General features: G+C 38.1%; 1 protein-coding gene across 4 annotated transcripts in view; it reads left to right on the top strand.

Moving 5' to 3' along the window:
• SLIT2 (slit guidance ligand 2) overlaps positions 1–18,171 on the top strand; it is a 322,457-nt gene that overhangs the window by 286,073 nt on the left and 18,213 nt on the right. For all 4 annotated transcript variants that reach the window (XM_039838092.1, XM_039838093.1, XM_039838091.1 and 1 more), the window contains 4 exons: positions 8,821–8,914; positions 13,778–13,915; positions 14,025–14,265; positions 15,824–15,954. In XM_039838092.1, coding sequence (XP_039694026.1) covers positions 8,821–8,914; positions 13,778–13,915; positions 14,025–14,265; positions 15,824–15,954 — 604 coding nt within the window. The remainder of the gene's footprint in view (positions 1–8,820; positions 8,915–13,777; positions 13,916–14,024; positions 14,266–15,823; positions 15,955–18,171) is intronic.

The following is an 18,171-nucleotide window of genomic DNA, read 5'->3' as shown; positions in this document are numbered from 1 at the left end:
CATTGTTAACATTTAAAAAGTATTTTTCTTTGAGAAGCAATCAGTTAAATGGTATCTTTCATATTTTTCGACAGCCATCAAATATCTAGTTTATGCCAGATAATTTGCTAGTTAATGCAATGGGAAAGAAGAGGTACAAATGTAAATTAAAATTTCTATCCCCTGCCCTCAAGTGGTGTGCTGTTAAGAAATTAAATCTCATTTATTTTATCCAATAGGTTGCTTTTTTGTTACCTTCCTATTCTTTGCCAATTCAAATAGAGTAAAACTAGTACCAATTCTTTAGGTTGTTCTTGAGCTAAGTAAGAGCTCAAAATGCAAATATTTGAAGAATGATGCATTTTACCCTCCAAAACTCTGTGTCCTGGGGATTCTGTGAGGAATTCAACCAGACTTCCTCCCTTGTTACAAGTATATTTTAAAATGTCATAATAGATTAAGTTAAACACTAGAATTCTGGTCCAGTTATTCAGATTGCTGTCATAAGTTCTCTTTCCATTATTATCAATATCAATAATCCTTTTGTATTAAAAAAAAAATAGTTTGGTACAATTTAGGAATAGGAACAAGAACAGGTTGCAATGTCACCTCCAGAACCCTTCCCACCCCCTTCACATACCCATGAACCCATTATGGACCCTTTGAAATTTTGTTTGTTTGTTTCACAGAAATAAGAAATCTGGCTACATTAGTAGTAACTAGCAACAGTTAAGTGTTCCAGCAAGTCCAGGTACCCATATCTAAAATTATTTTTGTTATAAATATACATGCCAAAGCTGGATCTACAGAGCTAACTTCTGGAAAGATTGAAATGAGATACTTATTAATTCAGATCACTCCTTTCCTATTTCTCTATAAATGTAAAACAAATGAGTATTTTAAACAGAGTGCTTCGAATTAGAAAATTTCAGAAGTCCTAATCCACAGACAAAAGGTGCAACTTCTTTGCCACTAAGCATGCTTTGAGGACTGAATAAGCCTGGGCAAGACATGCTGTTGCCCAAATTTCTTGGTAGAGAGAAAGCAATTAATCATCCATCCAATAACTCTTCAAAAGCTGCCTCTCCGATCAGCACAGTTTATGAAGAGAACGGAACTCTTTAGAGATAATAATAAATTTGGGGACTGTGTAGTTTAGTTTTCAATAATAAATAAAAGTAATGACAAGTCATCAAGCCAGTTTCTATATGGAACTTAAGCGATACTGGAAAATTGGATATCTATCTTATTCCTCTAAATTTTCCAGATTGTAACAGTTGGGATAAGGACTTTGTCATGCTCGCCCTTTGAGTATTTGCTGGGTAGAGCTCAAAATATTTTGCCTCAACTTTGTATTATGAAAATTATTAAATGAAAACACCTTTTTATTTTGGTCAATTAAAAAATTCTTACTCGAGTATTTACAAATGGATCCTATTATAAGTGGTTAATTTCCTTTTACACTATTATTATTAGTTTTAGAAAACATTTAATGTTAACTACCATGGACTAATCTTCGTTATTCCTTGATTTGCCAAAGAATTTCTGTAGTTAAGAATTTTCAACAATACTGTTAAATCAGTTCTTTTCTTTTTTGTTTTAAAGAAAAATCTTGCTTAAGAAATTTGAACGTGTGTGTCGGAATAGTGAATCATATTAGTGACAAGATTGAACTCAGGTATCCTCTACTTAGGATGCGTTTTGATGTATTTGATGTTATTTAATAAAACTTCCAAGACTGTTATTTATAGAACTAAAAATAGTATAGATCTTAGTAGTCATTATTAAGTACAGCTGCTGTTCAAAGTTCAAGCCAATCTCGAAATTCATGGTAAAGTTAGTGGAACAAGGACTCACTTTTCTCCCCTTTTCTAAGACATAGAAGTTTGTGGTTACCTTGCCTTTGTCACCTTAACATCAGAATGGGAGGAGAATCTTCATCACCGTCTGGGTAACCCATCCTGCGAACCCCTAACTGTTAACACAAGCTCTCCTTGGAGGGAGGGCCGAGGGTCGATTGGTCCAAGTTAACCAAGACTCACGGCGATTTGCATGCAGAGAGGCGTCTGGCCCCAGCAGCAAACATCGGGCCAGCCTCCCCCACTGCACTCTGTTCAGTTCTTGGTTCTTTCGAAGCGCTGAAGTCCTGGTCACGGGCCACTCCCTTTTCTTGAGCATCACTTGTTGCGGATTCTGTTAGAGAAGCTCAGAGACTAGAAAAGAAATTTCAGGCACCAGAGTGGACAGTCACATGGAATGAATTAAGAAAGGAAAGAGACATAAAAACAAAAAATAAATAAATAGATAGATAGATAGATAGATAGATAGATAGATAAACAAGCAAACAAACAAACAAATAAAATAAAAGGAGGGGAAACAAAAGATAAAAAATAGTCCATAAGTTGAAAGTTTTATCCCCTACCCTAAACCTCCAATAATTTAGAATTGACCATCAATATTAGTTTGCGAGTGTTAGTGTAACGAAGTACCACAGACCAGGGGCCTTAAACAACAGAAATGTATCGTCTCACAGTTCTAGACGTCAGAAGTCTCAAATCAGGGTGTGGGCAGTGTCGGTTCCTTTAGGGCTGCGAGGGCGGGATCTGCTGCAGGCTTCTCTCCTTGGCCTGTGGATGGTTGCCTTGGCCCGGTGTCCCTTCATGTCACCTGTCCTCCACGCCAGATTTTCCTTTTTCATAGGAACATCAGCCATATTGGACTAGGGCCCACATTCATGACTTAATGTTAACTCGATTACCTCTATAAAGAGGTATCTCCAAATAACGTCACATTCCGAGGTGCCAGAGGTCTCCAATGTATCTTTGGGGAGGGAGGGGCACAATTCAACCCATAACACCATATTGCTCTATTTAAAACTCTTGATCTTTGCTCCAGGAAACCTGCTTCTCTTTCACTGTTCTCTGTGTCACTACAAGGCACTTCCAAACACACGCAACGGAAATCTGATGTAGAAGTCCCAGACAACCCTCTCCGTCAACCACCCATCATCCAGTTCTTCACAAATTTCCATCTATTTTGCCTCCTAAGCATCTCCCATGGCCAGCCATCTCTCCCCTACCACCACCTGAGTGCGAGCCAAGTCACTACTCATGTCCATCTGCCTCTCCTGGAGCCAGAATGTTCTTTTCAAGGTGCAGATGTCATCTGGCCATCCTCCAACTTAACGTCCGTCCATGGCACCCACTGCTCATAGAGTAAATGTATTCTGCCACGCGGCCGTTGCCAACCTCTGTGGCCTCCTCTGGCACGGTGCTTTGCTGGGCTCACTCCCAATCCCTCAGGGCTCATATTCGCCATGCCGCCTCCTGCACAGAGCCCCTGCCAGTGCTTTTTACCCACTTCCATCGCCCTGACATCCAAGTCCCACTTCAGAAAAACATCTCTCATAGTCCCTCTTCTAGAGCATCATGACACTTTTCCGTTCAGCATTCATCACGCAAGCCATTTAGTAGTTAGTTCCTTGTGAAATTACTGGATGAATGTTTTTCTCCTCCTCTCATGTATGAGCTCTATGAGACCAGGAATATCTTTTTTGTTATTGTTTTTGTTCATTACTATACTCCTAGCATTAACACAGGTCCTCATGCATAGCTGGCACTAAAAATACACGGTAATGTTAAAAATCTGATTTGCTATCAGAATCATTAGAAAAAAGCCATATGCAGATCATCCCTTGGAAATCGTGAAAGAAGTTTATAGAACAGTTCTAGAACTATTTCAGTAAGTGTGGTAAAAAGAAATGTAAAGGAAGTTAATGTACCAGTAATACAAGTGAATATAAAAGGAAGAGCCCCTTGTGTTTAAGAAGGAAGGAACATTAAAATTAGATTCACAGATCTAAACTGAAGCAGGAGGCAAGGCCAGCTCCAGGTACAATTCCCCATCAAAGTACATTGAGATTTCTGCCACACTGCAATGATACTCACAACATTGGTACCTCGGGGGGCTCAGAGCATGTGCTGACACTTTGTTTTTACCACTGAATGTGCAGTAATGTTGTTTCATACAGCTAAGCGTGATGCTCCCTCTTCTAACTTGCTATCTGCATTTTCTGTCTCTTTACAAGCATTTTTTAAAAGACTTTTGAGAGCCACAGTTGACCTTGCATGACTTCCATCCCAGAACCTCATTTCACCGATGAGGAATTAGGGCCCAGAACAACAAAACAGTTTGCTTCTCTGCAACCAGTCCACTGCTGCATACTGAATAAGTCACAGAAGGCCTTTCCAAGCAATAACTCAGCAACCCAAATGTCATCTCACCCAATAAACGTCGTTTCTCCCTAGGATTTCTCCCATTAACCCTCGTTTACTCTTCACTCCAAACCAAGCATTAACTCTGACGATTTCAGCTTTGACTGATCCACCTACAAGGTGGCCCTAAAACTTACCATCCAAATTAGGGCACTTGGGTGAGGTCACGGGGACACTATTGATAATGACTTTGGGATAACAGGTGTAAACCAGGACTGTCCTGAGGAAGCCCGGATGTATGGTCCCATTGCCACTATATCCAATTCTTCAGAAAAACCACACTTACCGATTTCAGTAAACAATGAATTGTACCTCTCCCTTGGGAGTAGGCTTTGCAGAGTTACATCCTTTTAGCGAAGTGGACATCACTCCTGCCTTGCGCCCTCACAGCTCATGCTGGTATAACTGTAGGACGTGGCCATTTCCAGTCCCTCTCTCCACTGTCCTTCCCTAACAGACACAATCAGGAAGTGATCCAAGAAGCAGACATCACTTTCTTACTAAGAAGACACCTCCGATTAGGACTCGCGGTGCTTTTTCTTCACAAGTTATAGTGGACCATTCACTGAACTCTGCTGTCCCAAAGAGGTGGCAGTAGGCTCCCTGGTTGACCACTCTCTGTTTCTTCTAGAAAATACAGACATCCGACACACGCACTCACACACACACACACACACACACACACACACACACACACACACCTTTTAATTTCTTATCAACAAAAAAAGCTGAAAATTGGAAGCATAAAGAAAATTAATTTATTCATCTGATTAAAAGTGAAACCACACATGCCAGGCAACCATTGTGTTCCATGATCTTGTTTTGGCATTGAGGACTTTTCAGGATTCAGGGGCTGAAAGCAAATAAATAGGATTTTCTGGGATTTATTGAAGTGGGTTGAAGAGAAATTGTGGAGTCAAGGTTTGTCTAGACCCCTATCATTTGAGGAGTGTGTGGGCACTGAAATTTAAATTTCTTGCCCTTAACCACTCCAGTGGGCTGACTTAGCTTTCCTGATGCCTTGTAAAAGTGTAAAGAACTGCTTATAGGATAATAGGTTCCAGTAGTAACTATGTAAGTATGTGTAGTATAAAAAGAACATTTCCACCTTTTCTTTCTGTCACCTCCTACTTTATCATCTTGGGAAGGGGAGACAGTCCTGATGATATGATCTCAGGCTAGCCCTGAACCATTACGCAAATTCAGGTGCCTTATTTTCCATTTTTCCCTAATTTTTCCACTAACTCAAGACTTGTTCTGAAATTTTTCAACAGTGACTAAAAACACATGAGGGCACTACTGTTAGTATATTTTATTTCTATTCTTCCTCGAAAACCAACATAGCTTGCAAATGTCCAATTGCCCTTTACTGGTTAAGAAGTAACTATCAAATCTTTAAGGCTTGCTCTGTTTCCCATCTTATATTGAGCTCCTATTTGAAATTTAAAAGCTTCCTTCTGCCAAATACAGCAGAATCCACTATAATTAGAATAAATTAAATAGTTCAATGAAAACCTTTATTTGATATTTGGTCAGGGAAAATTTTAAGTAACATTTAAAGGAAAGAGCATAAGCTAGTTATTATTAATGATGAGCGACTAGTTTATTAAGTAAAAATTAAACCGAAAAATGTCGAAAGGCTAAAATGAAACCCAAGCTAAATAAACGTCAATGAGAGAGTTCTTGCCTTAAGAAGCATGAACCTTTCTTTCCATAACTGTTATTTTAGTATGTCTCCACACCATACTCTAGAAAGATATAAGGGCATATATGCCACCATGCTGCTCTCAGTGATCTTACAGTCATAGAAAGGGAATGAGATAAACACATTTGGATCATCCAATGCATCCAAAACAGTGCAACCCTACAACCTTACCTTATATGGTTCTCATAAACATTAAATGACTGCATATTTGTGCAACGTTTAAAACTGTCTGACACACAGTGACAAGCACTATCTGTTTAAGTCAATAAATAAATGCATACAATATATGCGCCAGAAGATAGGCATAAGCAAACATGACATACAAAAATTGTAGATAGATAACAAGTGGTTAATAAAATCCAGAAAAAGTGTCGTAAAGAAGGGGACATATAATGGATGAGAAAATTGGCAACAGAACTTATTAAAGTTACTGAAGCAAAATGAAATACTATCAGCCCAGGTGTGGATCTGAGATAAATTCATAAAACAGTGAATAGATGCAGGTGCCAAGAGTATAGGCTGGAAGATTGGGCTTTAAAAGCGAGTTAAGCAGTAATGGGGTGCAGAGAATGCTTTTGTAATATTGTTAGTATTATAATATTTGGTGATACTTAAAGGGAGACAAATCCTTTTTGAACTAATCAACCAATCGTCAAATGTGTAGGTATGTAATGATCACAAAGAACTAGCATACACAATTTCAGCCATGATTAGTATTGCTGCTGTACTATTCTTATAAGATAGATTCCTTGGAAGATAAGAAATCCTTGACATTGATGTAGCTTTTTTCATTCAAGTATGCGTGCTTAGTCTTAAAGCTGTGATTACGGATTTGGCAATCTGCTTAGCCAATAGTTTCTTAGAATCGTCTCCTTTCTCACTTCTTTCCACATCAAGTTTATGGGAAATAAATGCCCGTTAGAGACTAAAGGATGAACTCTATTTCCTTCTCTTCGAGCTGCAGTTCTCTCTCTGTGTTCTGCCTCCAGCTCAGATTTCTCTCCTAGTAGATTAGTAGATGGGGAGCCAACTGAGGGCAGAGGTCATTACGTCCATCCTTGTAGGCCCAGTATGGAGCACAGAGCATCATATAGAAAGACCTTATGGACTGCGGTTTAGATTGGCTTAAGTGGATTGTACTGGTTTGGATTAAATTGGATCAGATGAAAGTGAATAAGAAATAAAACAAGTCCCCCTTTCTTATCATTTTAAAAAACAATTTCTTATTTGAGTATAAAGTGAAAAAGACATAAAATGATATTTATTATACATCTCAATGGTCCCTGTCTATCTTCAATTTTTATAAACTGCCTGAGATATAAACTACTGCAAACAGCTTGACTCCAACCAGATAGATTTGATTATAAACCGAAAGTGATATTTCATCCTGGTAAGGTGATAAATCATAATGAACAAATTCCATCAAGGTGCATTACTTAAAGTAATACTAACTGAAAGTAAAAGGCGTTTAAAAAACCCTGTTCAAAAATAGCTCATCATGAATATGTCATTAAAACTTTTTGTATCACAGATTTATAAACCCAGAAAGCCTCTTATAGAAGAAATATATGAGACTTTTACTGCAATTAATTTAATTTAAGATACAGAAAAATGAAAGCAAACTTATTATACACCAAATTAATGTAATACTTAGATGAGTAAATTTATATATTTGCATCATGGAAAAAGTGTAAATAATATGCCACATTTAGTTGTTAAGCAACCATTTCTATCAATTACTAAAAGGATAGTCTTGTAGCAAAGTGATGTGCTACAAACTTGTGATTTTTAACACGCTATTTAAATCCACACACTTCGAACAAATAAAAGTTCTAATAATTTTTTGGAAATGAACAGCGGCCTATCGATGTGTCACTAAAACAATTGAAAAGTAATTTAGAAGTAAAGTAGAAAAGAAGGACTTTTTATTTTATATTTTTCCAGTCTTCTTCATATCTCACACAACGTTTGGGAAAGTCTTCTCTTGGAAAATCATATTTGGCCTAATATATCTGAAAATATAAAATATAACCATGTTGTTTATATCTGAAGAAATTTTCTAAGAGAGTCAGACATTAATTCAACATAGTGTGTCTAGAATCCGTATGATTATGCTTTTAGGTCTCATTTATTGGTAATAATTATTTTTTATGAGCTAGCTAATACTCAGGAAAAAAGTGTATGTTTTCTGTCTAGATTGATTCTCCTTTTGATTTTTTCTGTCTGTCTTGGTGGATGTAGCTAAGGAGTATTCTCTTGAGCTGTTGTAATAAGTCATTAGGAGAAAAATAGTGTATTCGAGACTTATAAAACTTTGGAGACTATGAAGATTTGAGGATTACTTTTTCAAACATAAAACAGAATAAGCCAGACATAAAGGGGTACATATCGAATGATTCTACTCATGGTTAGCTCAAAATCAAGCACGACTAGTCTATGGTCCTGTCAGGATAGTGGTGACTTACCCTGAGCGTTAGGCTTCGGGGATTTTGCTGGTGAATGGTGTGTTTCTGGAAATGGATGCTGGTTAGATGAGTAGGTTCAGTTTGTGAATATTTCATTAGCTATTCATTTATCCTTTGGGTATACAACATACTTCAAAAAGAAGTCCAAAAGAAAGTAAATATAACCATAGAAATGAAAACCATTCAGATTTTTCTCTAATCCCAACAGTCCTCGTGTTGTCCTCAGTCATAAGCCTGTTTAGCAGAAGCAGAATTTTGAATCTTCTGCTTCCGTATTGTGTGATTTTCTTTTTCCCGTCATGAGCTGGGCTATCGTCTGAGGTCCATGCCACAGCCTGCTGGCGGGAGGCCCATTCACCTTTCTCTGTGAACTAACGCTGTTCTGCCATGTTAACAGGTGAGTTGTGTGAGGAGAAACTGGACTTCTGTGCCCAGGACCTGAACCCCTGCCAGCATGACTCCAAGTGCATCCTGACGCCAAAGGGATTCAAGTAAGTCAGAGGCCGCCTTGGTGCTCACAGACTTTTCTTTCAGGGACCCCTGTTTTCTACCTGCTGTTCAGGACCTAGCTTCACACCGTTAGTCAGGATTAAAGGGACGTATTGTCTACTGTCAGTGGCATTTGTATCAATGTTCATCTGTAGCATGGACTTTTTTTTTTTTTCAGTCCACTAAAAAACAGATATATAAAAGAGAGTGTTTTCTTTCGCTCTATGACTCTTCCTGGGAAATCATGTATGAAATAAAGTAAGCTTTGACTGTACTTACCTAAATGTATTTGTAGGCCAAATAAATTTGTAACATCTGCTAGGTGTTTTATTACCTGAATATAAGTTGTGGGAAAATAGGGAGTTTAATGTAATGTGACAAAATTTGTTGATCTGCAGCAATACTTTGGTGAGGAAGAGAGAGGGCCCGTATGTCCCAGGCTGCCACGGAACAGTCTTAGTTTATGCCTGTTGTCTCAGCGTAATTACTAGTAGTGCCCCCTTCACCTTCCACATGTCTTGTGTGGGATGATAAAGCACACTGTCCCTCTAGATAGAGGGTTTCCTCAAGTAAACTCGGAACTTCAAAATCATTTTTTATGTCCTCCTCAGCAATCTTCCTAAAATGTGTTTGGTATCAAGTTAAATTATTCCTTTGCCACAATCCTGAAATATTGTAAGGGTCTATCGACGGCAACTTCTATTCTCAGAGATGGCAGTAGTTTACAGATCATCTTGTCCAAACTCCTCCTTTTAAAACTGAGGAAACTACCGCCCAGGGAGGTCTGTGGCTGTCTAAAGATCTCAAGGTCATTCAGAGGCAGAGCTGGAGCTTAGATACGTCCTCCCAGCTGCTTACCTCTAACAGAGGTTACCTCTAAGAAGTTCTGTAGTTTATTAACATTGCAGTTGGTTTGTTAGGGAAGGTAAGCTGGATTCTCAGGAGTGGCACAATCGGGTTGAAGAGCTGAGCTGTGTTTATGTTGGACAGTTAACAAATATCATTTGTTCCTTATGCAATATGTATTGAGCACCTGCCATGGGTCCGTAGCAATACTGTCATCTTATGTTTTTATTGTGCTTTATAGCTTGATTGACATAGGAATCAGAGAATTAAAAATTATGCAGGTCAGGAACAATTTTATAGGAGGAGATGGGATTTGAACTGAGGCTCTAACATATTACAACTTGTCAACAGATCATCAGATGTTCCAAACTGGAGGGGAGGTGAGATAAATATTACCAGCTCTCCACTGCCTTTAAAGATCAATCTGAATAAAATATTTATTCTCAATTTTTATTCAGAGAATTTTTTTGATGCAATTTGGTTTAAAATCCATCATTTTAGAATACACAAGTACAGTTGCAGCATCTGCCTATTAGAGGGATTAGAGGGATCATTTTATAAACTATATAAATGTCTAACCAATGTACTGTATACTTGAAACTAATAAAATAAAAATTTTTTAAATGTGCAAAATAAGCAGCAAAAGAAAAAGAAAACAATACCTTTGATTGTACTTTTTATTATATTTCAGTTTATAACCCATCACAAAAACCAAAAGTATACTGAAATCTTTATTTTATACAAAATTCTGTATTGCATTTTGTTCTTCTAAACACTGAACATAAATTATTTGAACTCCTAATGTCTTTGACCTGCCCACAATCGAATTTGGCAAACTAAAAGTCTATCACTTTCATAACTTACTTTTTCATTTCTCAGAGAAATAAATAAAGTGTTTTTTTACCACTGCTTATCTGCTACTCAGGTTTCACAGGGCTTTGTGCATTGTAATTATAACATAAAGTATTATTAAGACAGTGGAAATCATTAAAATCATTTTCAAAAAGACAGATCCTCAATTCAATATTTTCTATTACTGTCAATTAGATTGCACACTCTTAAAAGTGCATCTCACTCAAATTATAGGTTAACTAATTTGGGAACATGTTTTCAGCAGTAATTTGTGAGTTTGTCTTCCAGTTATATGTAGCATATCAGAAAACAGGTTATGTTATAGTATATGCTATTACTCCCATATTATAAATAATTGCGTATTGTGGAAAAGAGAGTTTCAAAAAAAAAATAGACTTAAAAACCAAAACTATATGAAGCTGCTAAAGAAAAATTTCTACTGACAAATGTTGTTTGGACAAGTTACACTCTTTCTTTAAATTCATTTTCTTATTACCGAGCTAAGAGAGTTGGTTTTACTTCTTGTGCTTTATTATATACCTCATAAATCTCCTAAATTGCTTTGAGATATTTTTAGAGCACAATATGCCATAAGGAGTATTTTCAAGCATGCATCTTACTTAGTCAGCTTTTGGGCTTGTAAACAGTATATTTTATAGTCTTTGCTTTCTTCCTCACTCCTTGTCAGATAATGGAGTTGAGGGAATATGATAGGTTTTATTGTTAATACAAACTTTAAGAAATTCCTAATTAAATATTTTTATCCTGTTGTAAAACTAGGTCCGAGGATCAAAAGAAAGACAAAAAAAAAAAAAAAAATTGGCCACAGCATGACTCCAAGTTCTAATGGGCTTGAAATGGTATTTGTAGAGAAGAAATATAAAATAGCTCTTAGAGAGCCACCGCAGTGAATCTGCTATTCTCTTATCTTTTACTTTGATTTCTTTTCTCAGATAAATAATTCAGAGTGTTTCAAAGCATTTCTTCTTTCTTTTAATGCTCGGCAGTTTAGTGGCTCTGCTTGCATTAACGTCGATGGAAGCTCTCTTCTCGATGCCCGTCCGTCTACTTGAGAATGTCTGTGGCCACTTAGGCTCCATTTAACTTCGGACTTGTTTACTTTGTTATGATTTAGCATGAAAACCACTGGCTCTAGGGCAAGCATACTTATGCCATGAGTTCATTTTATTTCTTAATTCATACATGCAGAGCTGAAAGGCTGCGTGTTACTCCATTTATTTTAATTCATTAGCTCTCCAGTAACTCTTAAATCCCTATTTTGCATTTTCAGACAAAACCTCTGGCATTCAGTAATGTCCATATTCACTTGGGTGTTTTTAATTATCCTCATTCACTTAAACCCTAATGGCTTTGAAATAGAAAAGTGGATAATTACCACAGATTAAACTATAAAGACTTTTATAGGATTATACTTAATGGAATTATTTAAAAATACCTGCTATTTATTGATCATGCATTATATATCAAACATTATGCTAATTATTTTACAGATAGTGTTTTTCTTTAATCTTTTAACAAACCTATGAGATGGAGATTATTTTATTCTATACATTTACAGAAGAGGAATTGAACTCTTAGATTAAGTAACTTAGTTAAGATGACATACACTAAAGGATGAAGCCAGGATACAAGCCCAGTTCTCTCTGCAAAGTCCAAATTCTATAATTCTAAACCTTAGTTCCTCTGTTTGTCTTTTAAAGTCAGCAAACCTGTTCTTAAACCCAAAATACAAATGCTCATGGAAGCCCAATGTGTCAAACTAACACCTCACAGCAGGAGAGTGTTGGGGGCTGAGGGATGGCAGAGGGAAGCTGCGGGAAGTAGCCCCCATGGCCGCCCCCATGGCCATATCTACAGTGTTTCCAGGGTCCCCAAAGCATAATTTGAAAACCACTACACTAGCCACACTGTTTTAGCTCAGGCAACTGTAAAGTCCTGGGTCCTTGGTGTCATAGCGAGAGATTCCAGGGGTTAGCACTCGAGAATGACAGGTTTCATAGAGCACACTGAGGGATTCTTCAACAGCATGGTGCAGTGGTTAGAAATTCAGGCTCTCTGGTGTGATTGTTTGGGTTCAGTTCCTGGCTGTGGCACTTACAAGTTGAACATCCTTGGGTAAGGTACTTAAACAATTTGTCCTTCAGTTTCCTCGTCTGTAGAGTAGAGGAATGGTATGGCCAAAGGCACAGGGCTGTGGAGAGGATTCAGTGAATCCACATAAGCCAATTGCTTAGAATAGGATCTGACACAGAGGAAGTACTCGAAGAATGAATGTCAGCTGCATATGAATCCCTGGTTCTTCACCATCAGTGCAGCTGAGACCCCTTTTGCCCTCACTCCACCAGAATAAACAGGCCGAAAAGCTGTCCGAGAGATCGGCCCCAGGAATTGCTTATCAGCTCCCCTGCCTCACTGTTAGGTCAGCCCTGTTCTGCTGTAACGATTATCTGGATTCATTTTGAATTAGGGTATCTGATGTTAACATATGTTTTTCATAAGAATATATTTCATTCCAATATATCTATTCTTTATTAGAACATTTTAAAACCTTTTATTTTATTTTTTTAAATATGCTTAATATTGTTAGTAAGTTTGACAACATAGTACTTTTATCATCTCAACTGCTCAGATGAGTTAGGCAGAGCCAAAACTGGAGGACGCTATGGGCAAATAAAGTGGAGAAAGAAGGGAGGAAGGGAGAGAGGGAAGAGGAGGGAGAGGGGGAGGGAGAGGAAGGAAAGCAAGAGAAAGCAGGAACAGAGAAAAAGAGGGAGGGGGGGAGGAGGGAGGGAGGGAAGAAGGAAGGAAGGAAGGACGGAAGGAAGGAAGGAAGGAAGGAAGGAGAAAGCAAGATAGAAGGGAGGGAGGGAAGTACCCTGTTGTTACAATGATTCTAGTCTCATTTGGATTGTTGATACTATCATCAGAGAGATAAAATTACCCTTCCTCTGATAGATCACAGTAAGAAACTGTGGGATACTTTGCAGACCAGTGTTGTTCTCTAGGCATCCATTAACTTGGGGGTGCTGGGAGCCTGTTCTAAATAAGTTTTTTAGATAGTACTATTTTTTTTCTCGACGAAATGCAACTGTTTTACTTATTTTGGCTCAGTGGGTCTGAAACCGTTTACCTGCTTGTTCAAACAGATGTGACTGCACACCAGGGTACATAGGCGAGCACTGCGATGTTGATTTCGACGACTGCCAAGATAACAAGTGTAAAAATGGAGCCCACTGCACAGACGCAGTGAATGGCTATACGTGCATCTGCCCGGAAGGTTACAGGTAAGAGAAGAAATACCCATTTGTATTCAAAGTTAAGTCTCACACAACTCAATTTACATGGGCAATTCAGTACAATTTAATCAACGTATTAATTCTATTTTTTCTTTAGTGGCTTGTTCTGTGAATTTTCACCACCCATGGTCCTCCCTCGTACCAGCCCGTGCGATAATTTTGATTGTCAGAATGGAGCTCAGTGCATCATCAGAATAAATGAGCCAATATGCCAGTGTTTGCCCGGCTACCAGGGAGAGAAGTGTGAAAAATTGGTCAGTGTGAATTTTGTAAACAAAGAGTCTTATCTTCAGATTCCTTCAGCCAAGGTTCGGCCCCAAACAAACATCACACTTCAGGTAAGAGTTCTGCCACCAGCAAGAGCTGATCTCGTTTAAGCCAAATTCAGCTTCAAAGCATCAACATCCGTGGTAGTTTGTGAATGATGTTATTTCTTAAATATTGACAGTTACAGGCTGCGTAACACAATGAGAGAAAATACTCCTTGCGTGAAAAGCTTAATCTTCTCTTCTGCATTTGCATTTTTCAAAAGTAAATAGGAACCAGGTATTTTTATTCATTACTTTATTGTTTGAAACACACACACACACACACAGAGCAACAAAATGCATCTCTTTGTTTATGCTTGGGTGAAGGCATTTTATTTATTTATTTTCATAACTGCAATTCAGGCTCCACACAGGGGGAGGCTTCTCTTAGGAAAACTAAATTTAAGAAGAGTACAGGTGAGACAGAACCCACTCTGGCAAAATATTCACCAAGTGTCTTTCAACTTTTCAACAAAAACCTTTAAGAATCAACACAAAGTTAACGAACTCGGTTTTACTTGAAATCTTTACACTTTGAGCAAGGATTAGCAAGGTTAGACTAGATTAGGGTACATGGGACAAATTGAGGCTGCACGTTTGTTTTATCTGGTAAGCAAAATATTTTGATTTGTTTTCAATTCAAATGGCCTTAGCCTATTTCTGTAGACCCCACTCTTTATTTGATTTACCCTGGCACTTCAGTGAGGAGCAGGGGGTTCTTTATAAGTCGTGAAAAATGCGACCTTGGAAGGCAGACGCATTCTCTAGAAAACTGGTCCCTTACCTCCCAGTATCTGCCACTTCGGATTGTTTTACATACCCAGCGGTGTTCGGGCTTAAGTCCTAACGTTGATGAAACTGCTCTTTCAGAGGCCCCAAAAAGCCAGGAAACAGGATATAAACAGAGATTTCCCTCCCCCTTTTCATGCCATAACTATAAATAATATAAAATATGAAAATCTTGCTCAGTGCAATCACATTTCACATATGCCATAAATGAAGCCCATTGCAGAAGCAAAAAGATCAAGTAAGTGAAATCGCCAGAAAAGAAAGTTCTCAGTATATGCAATGATGTTTACCAAAGTATTTGTTATTGTTCTTTTTAAAAGAACAGAAATCTGATCCTTTTATTCCTGATTTGTTTTTATCACCCTCTGCTGAGAAAATATAGTTTGAAATTGAAGGGGGAGAGCTCAATTTACTTAAATACCGTGAACTTTAATGATGTGGAAAATATTTTTCAACTTTAATTTCCTGAAGTATAAATCATGTATATAAATTCCTTGTTTTTGCATATTTCATAGGACATGCATCTTTAAACTTCATCGCTGCCAATATAGAAAGAATAAAAATACGTTTATGAAATTTAAAAACTTTTAAGAATTCTTTAGGAACTTATTTGCAACAAAGTAATTTAAAATAGATCATCTTTCAAGTCATCATTTCAACGTGCGTTAGTATTTTCTCATAGCCATAAGGAAAAAATAAACCATAGTAACAACTCCACACCAAGCAGTCTTGTTTCTTTTTGATGAAATATGTTTGGATGACTATATGTCCTGCTAATGTCAAGGGTACTTCCTACTAGATTGCCACAGATGAAGACAGTGGAATCCTCCTGTATAAGGGGGACAAAGACCATATCGCTGTGGAACTCTACCGGGGACGTGTTCGTGCTAGCTATGACACCGGCTCCCACCCGGCTTCTGCCATTTACAGGTGAAGATCTCTCAGTTACTGGTAAAGGTGAAAACGATTGTTTCACGAAGAACTGCTTCTCCTCTATTATTTTGTATTTCGGAGGGAAGGGAATAAGTTGGCTGCAGCAGACTCTGTGATGTGTGTCAGAGGCCTGGCAGGAACAGATGGCATATGCAAGCTGGATAATTGGAGGAGAGATTTATAAGAGGATGACAGGTTTCCCCCGCTCAGTGAAAGCGAGCGTGCCTGTGAAACCTTTCGTAAACCGAAAAGGCATAAGGCGAAGAAGCGATTAACCTGAAAATACATCTTGCTAACAATCGCACAAAAATAAATCGAGGCAGAGCACAGATGCTCACAGACACAGTTCAAAGCTGGGGTGGCCAGATGCTGGGATGTTGGGTGTAGTTCCCAGGGAAGGAGCTTGATGGCGCCACTCTCTCTATTCTGGGCGCAAAAAAACAAAAACAAAAACAAAGCTGAACTCTATTTTCACTTTTCTGCATTTTTCAGAAGAGCAAAAATCTTTGGATTTCTTTGGGTTAGGGAGAAACAGGTACTGATGTAGGTCTTTTGCAAAGACGAAGTTGTGATAAAGTGAACTTTCAAAAAGCGGGGGAAACCTGTGTTTACAAAGATTGGTAGAAATAGCGTATCAGCCTGGCACTGGTGAGGAGGGACATTACTACTACCACACACTTGAAAGAGTGAGAGGAGGCAGCGGGTTTGGAAGCCCAGGCTCAGAAAGAGAATCGTGGAGAGGACTGTGTGACAGGAGCTGTGACCTTCCATGGAGGGATGCATTCTGCCCTCAAGCAAGAAGCCAGGGTTTTAGATACCGACCTCACTCTCCTTCCTCCCAACCATCTCCTGCCCCTCCTTCCCTTTGGCCAATTAGATGCCAGAACACAGTGGATCCAGGGATTGTAGTAATGCAGCTCTCCCGTGAGCCTCCGGTGCTCGGGGCAGGGGGACCTGAGGAGGGTGGCTCTAGAGAAACAGTTGCCAGAGACACTCAACACAATGAGTTACTATTCATGCAACACATATTTATCGAGCACCTACTATGTGCCAAGCACTGTTGTAAACATTCAGAAACAAAGCTTACATATAATTAACCAATGGACACATACAACATGTGATCAGTCATCTTATTCATTTGGGAAGTTTTTTGATAATATAACATATTGACGATATATTGGAGATGTGAAAGGAGTCATATTCATGGGGCATAAACTTTGCTAAAAGTGTGCTTTTTGCATGACTAACCTTGAGAGCCCCTCCGTTGGGTCTCAACACCAACTGTCTATTATCTTGCAGAAAATTTACTCAGTTAATTTCTTCACATGTAGAAATAGAACAATGTCACAAATTTAGAGCAGCATCATAAAGTCATATGCAGTCAGTTTTTCCAGGTAGATAACTTCACAGAACTAAGCAGACCAATAGAAAGAATATAATATATTCTCATTCTGTTACTCTTGAAAAAAATCTAACTTTTCGGAGAAGTATCTCTCTATTACAAATAGCCTTGATGTTGGTAATAAAATAGGAGTGGTTATGACTGCAGTGAAGCAAAAGCAAATCACCATCCAGACAAGACTCGGCTGCATCTGCTTTGTTCACCCTGAATGCTGCCCTATGAAAATGTGGGTTTACCAGAACTCCAGATTTTTCAGGCAAAGGCAGAAATCTAGATTTCTTTAAAGTATAAAGTTTTCCCTCCTTTAAATATTGATTCACACTTTTTTTAAAGTACCATATGTAGTAAACAAAATACATCTATAGGCCAAACAAGCTTGCCAACAAATCTGGGCATTGATTGGGACGTAAAGTGGAGATACTGACCTCTATATTATTGCTATTATTCATATATATAGCAATTTTTTTCAAAAGCCTTCACATCCTATTCGATTGTTCATAACAATTCCAGCAAAGTCGATGCCAATTGTAGCCATGAATGGAATCCAATAAATCCTTTTGGTGGTGAGCTAACCCACTTGGGAATATTTACAGCATGGAAACAAACACATAATTATTGGTTTCCAAGTAGAACACAATTGTTATTTCGTCTCCAAATGGTGATGAATTAGTGCCAACATTTTAGATATTGCTAGGCCTTAAATTATATAGCCTCTATTTGATTCAGCTCATAAAAGATGTCAGAATATTGATTTTGTGGTTCATTTTTCTTTCTGATTTTTTGTTTGGTTTTATTTTATGCAATGAAACAGC

Source organism: Pteropus medius, unplaced genomic scaffold (genome assembly GCF_902729225.1).
Source record: "Pteropus medius unplaced genomic scaffold, Ma_sr-lr_union100, whole genome shotgun sequence".
In the NCBI taxonomy this organism is placed as follows: Eukaryota; Metazoa; Chordata; class Mammalia; order Chiroptera; family Pteropodidae; genus Pteropus; species Pteropus medius.
The sequence above is the reverse complement of the archived record's forward strand: the minus strand, read 5'-3'. Positions and strand labels throughout refer to the sequence as shown.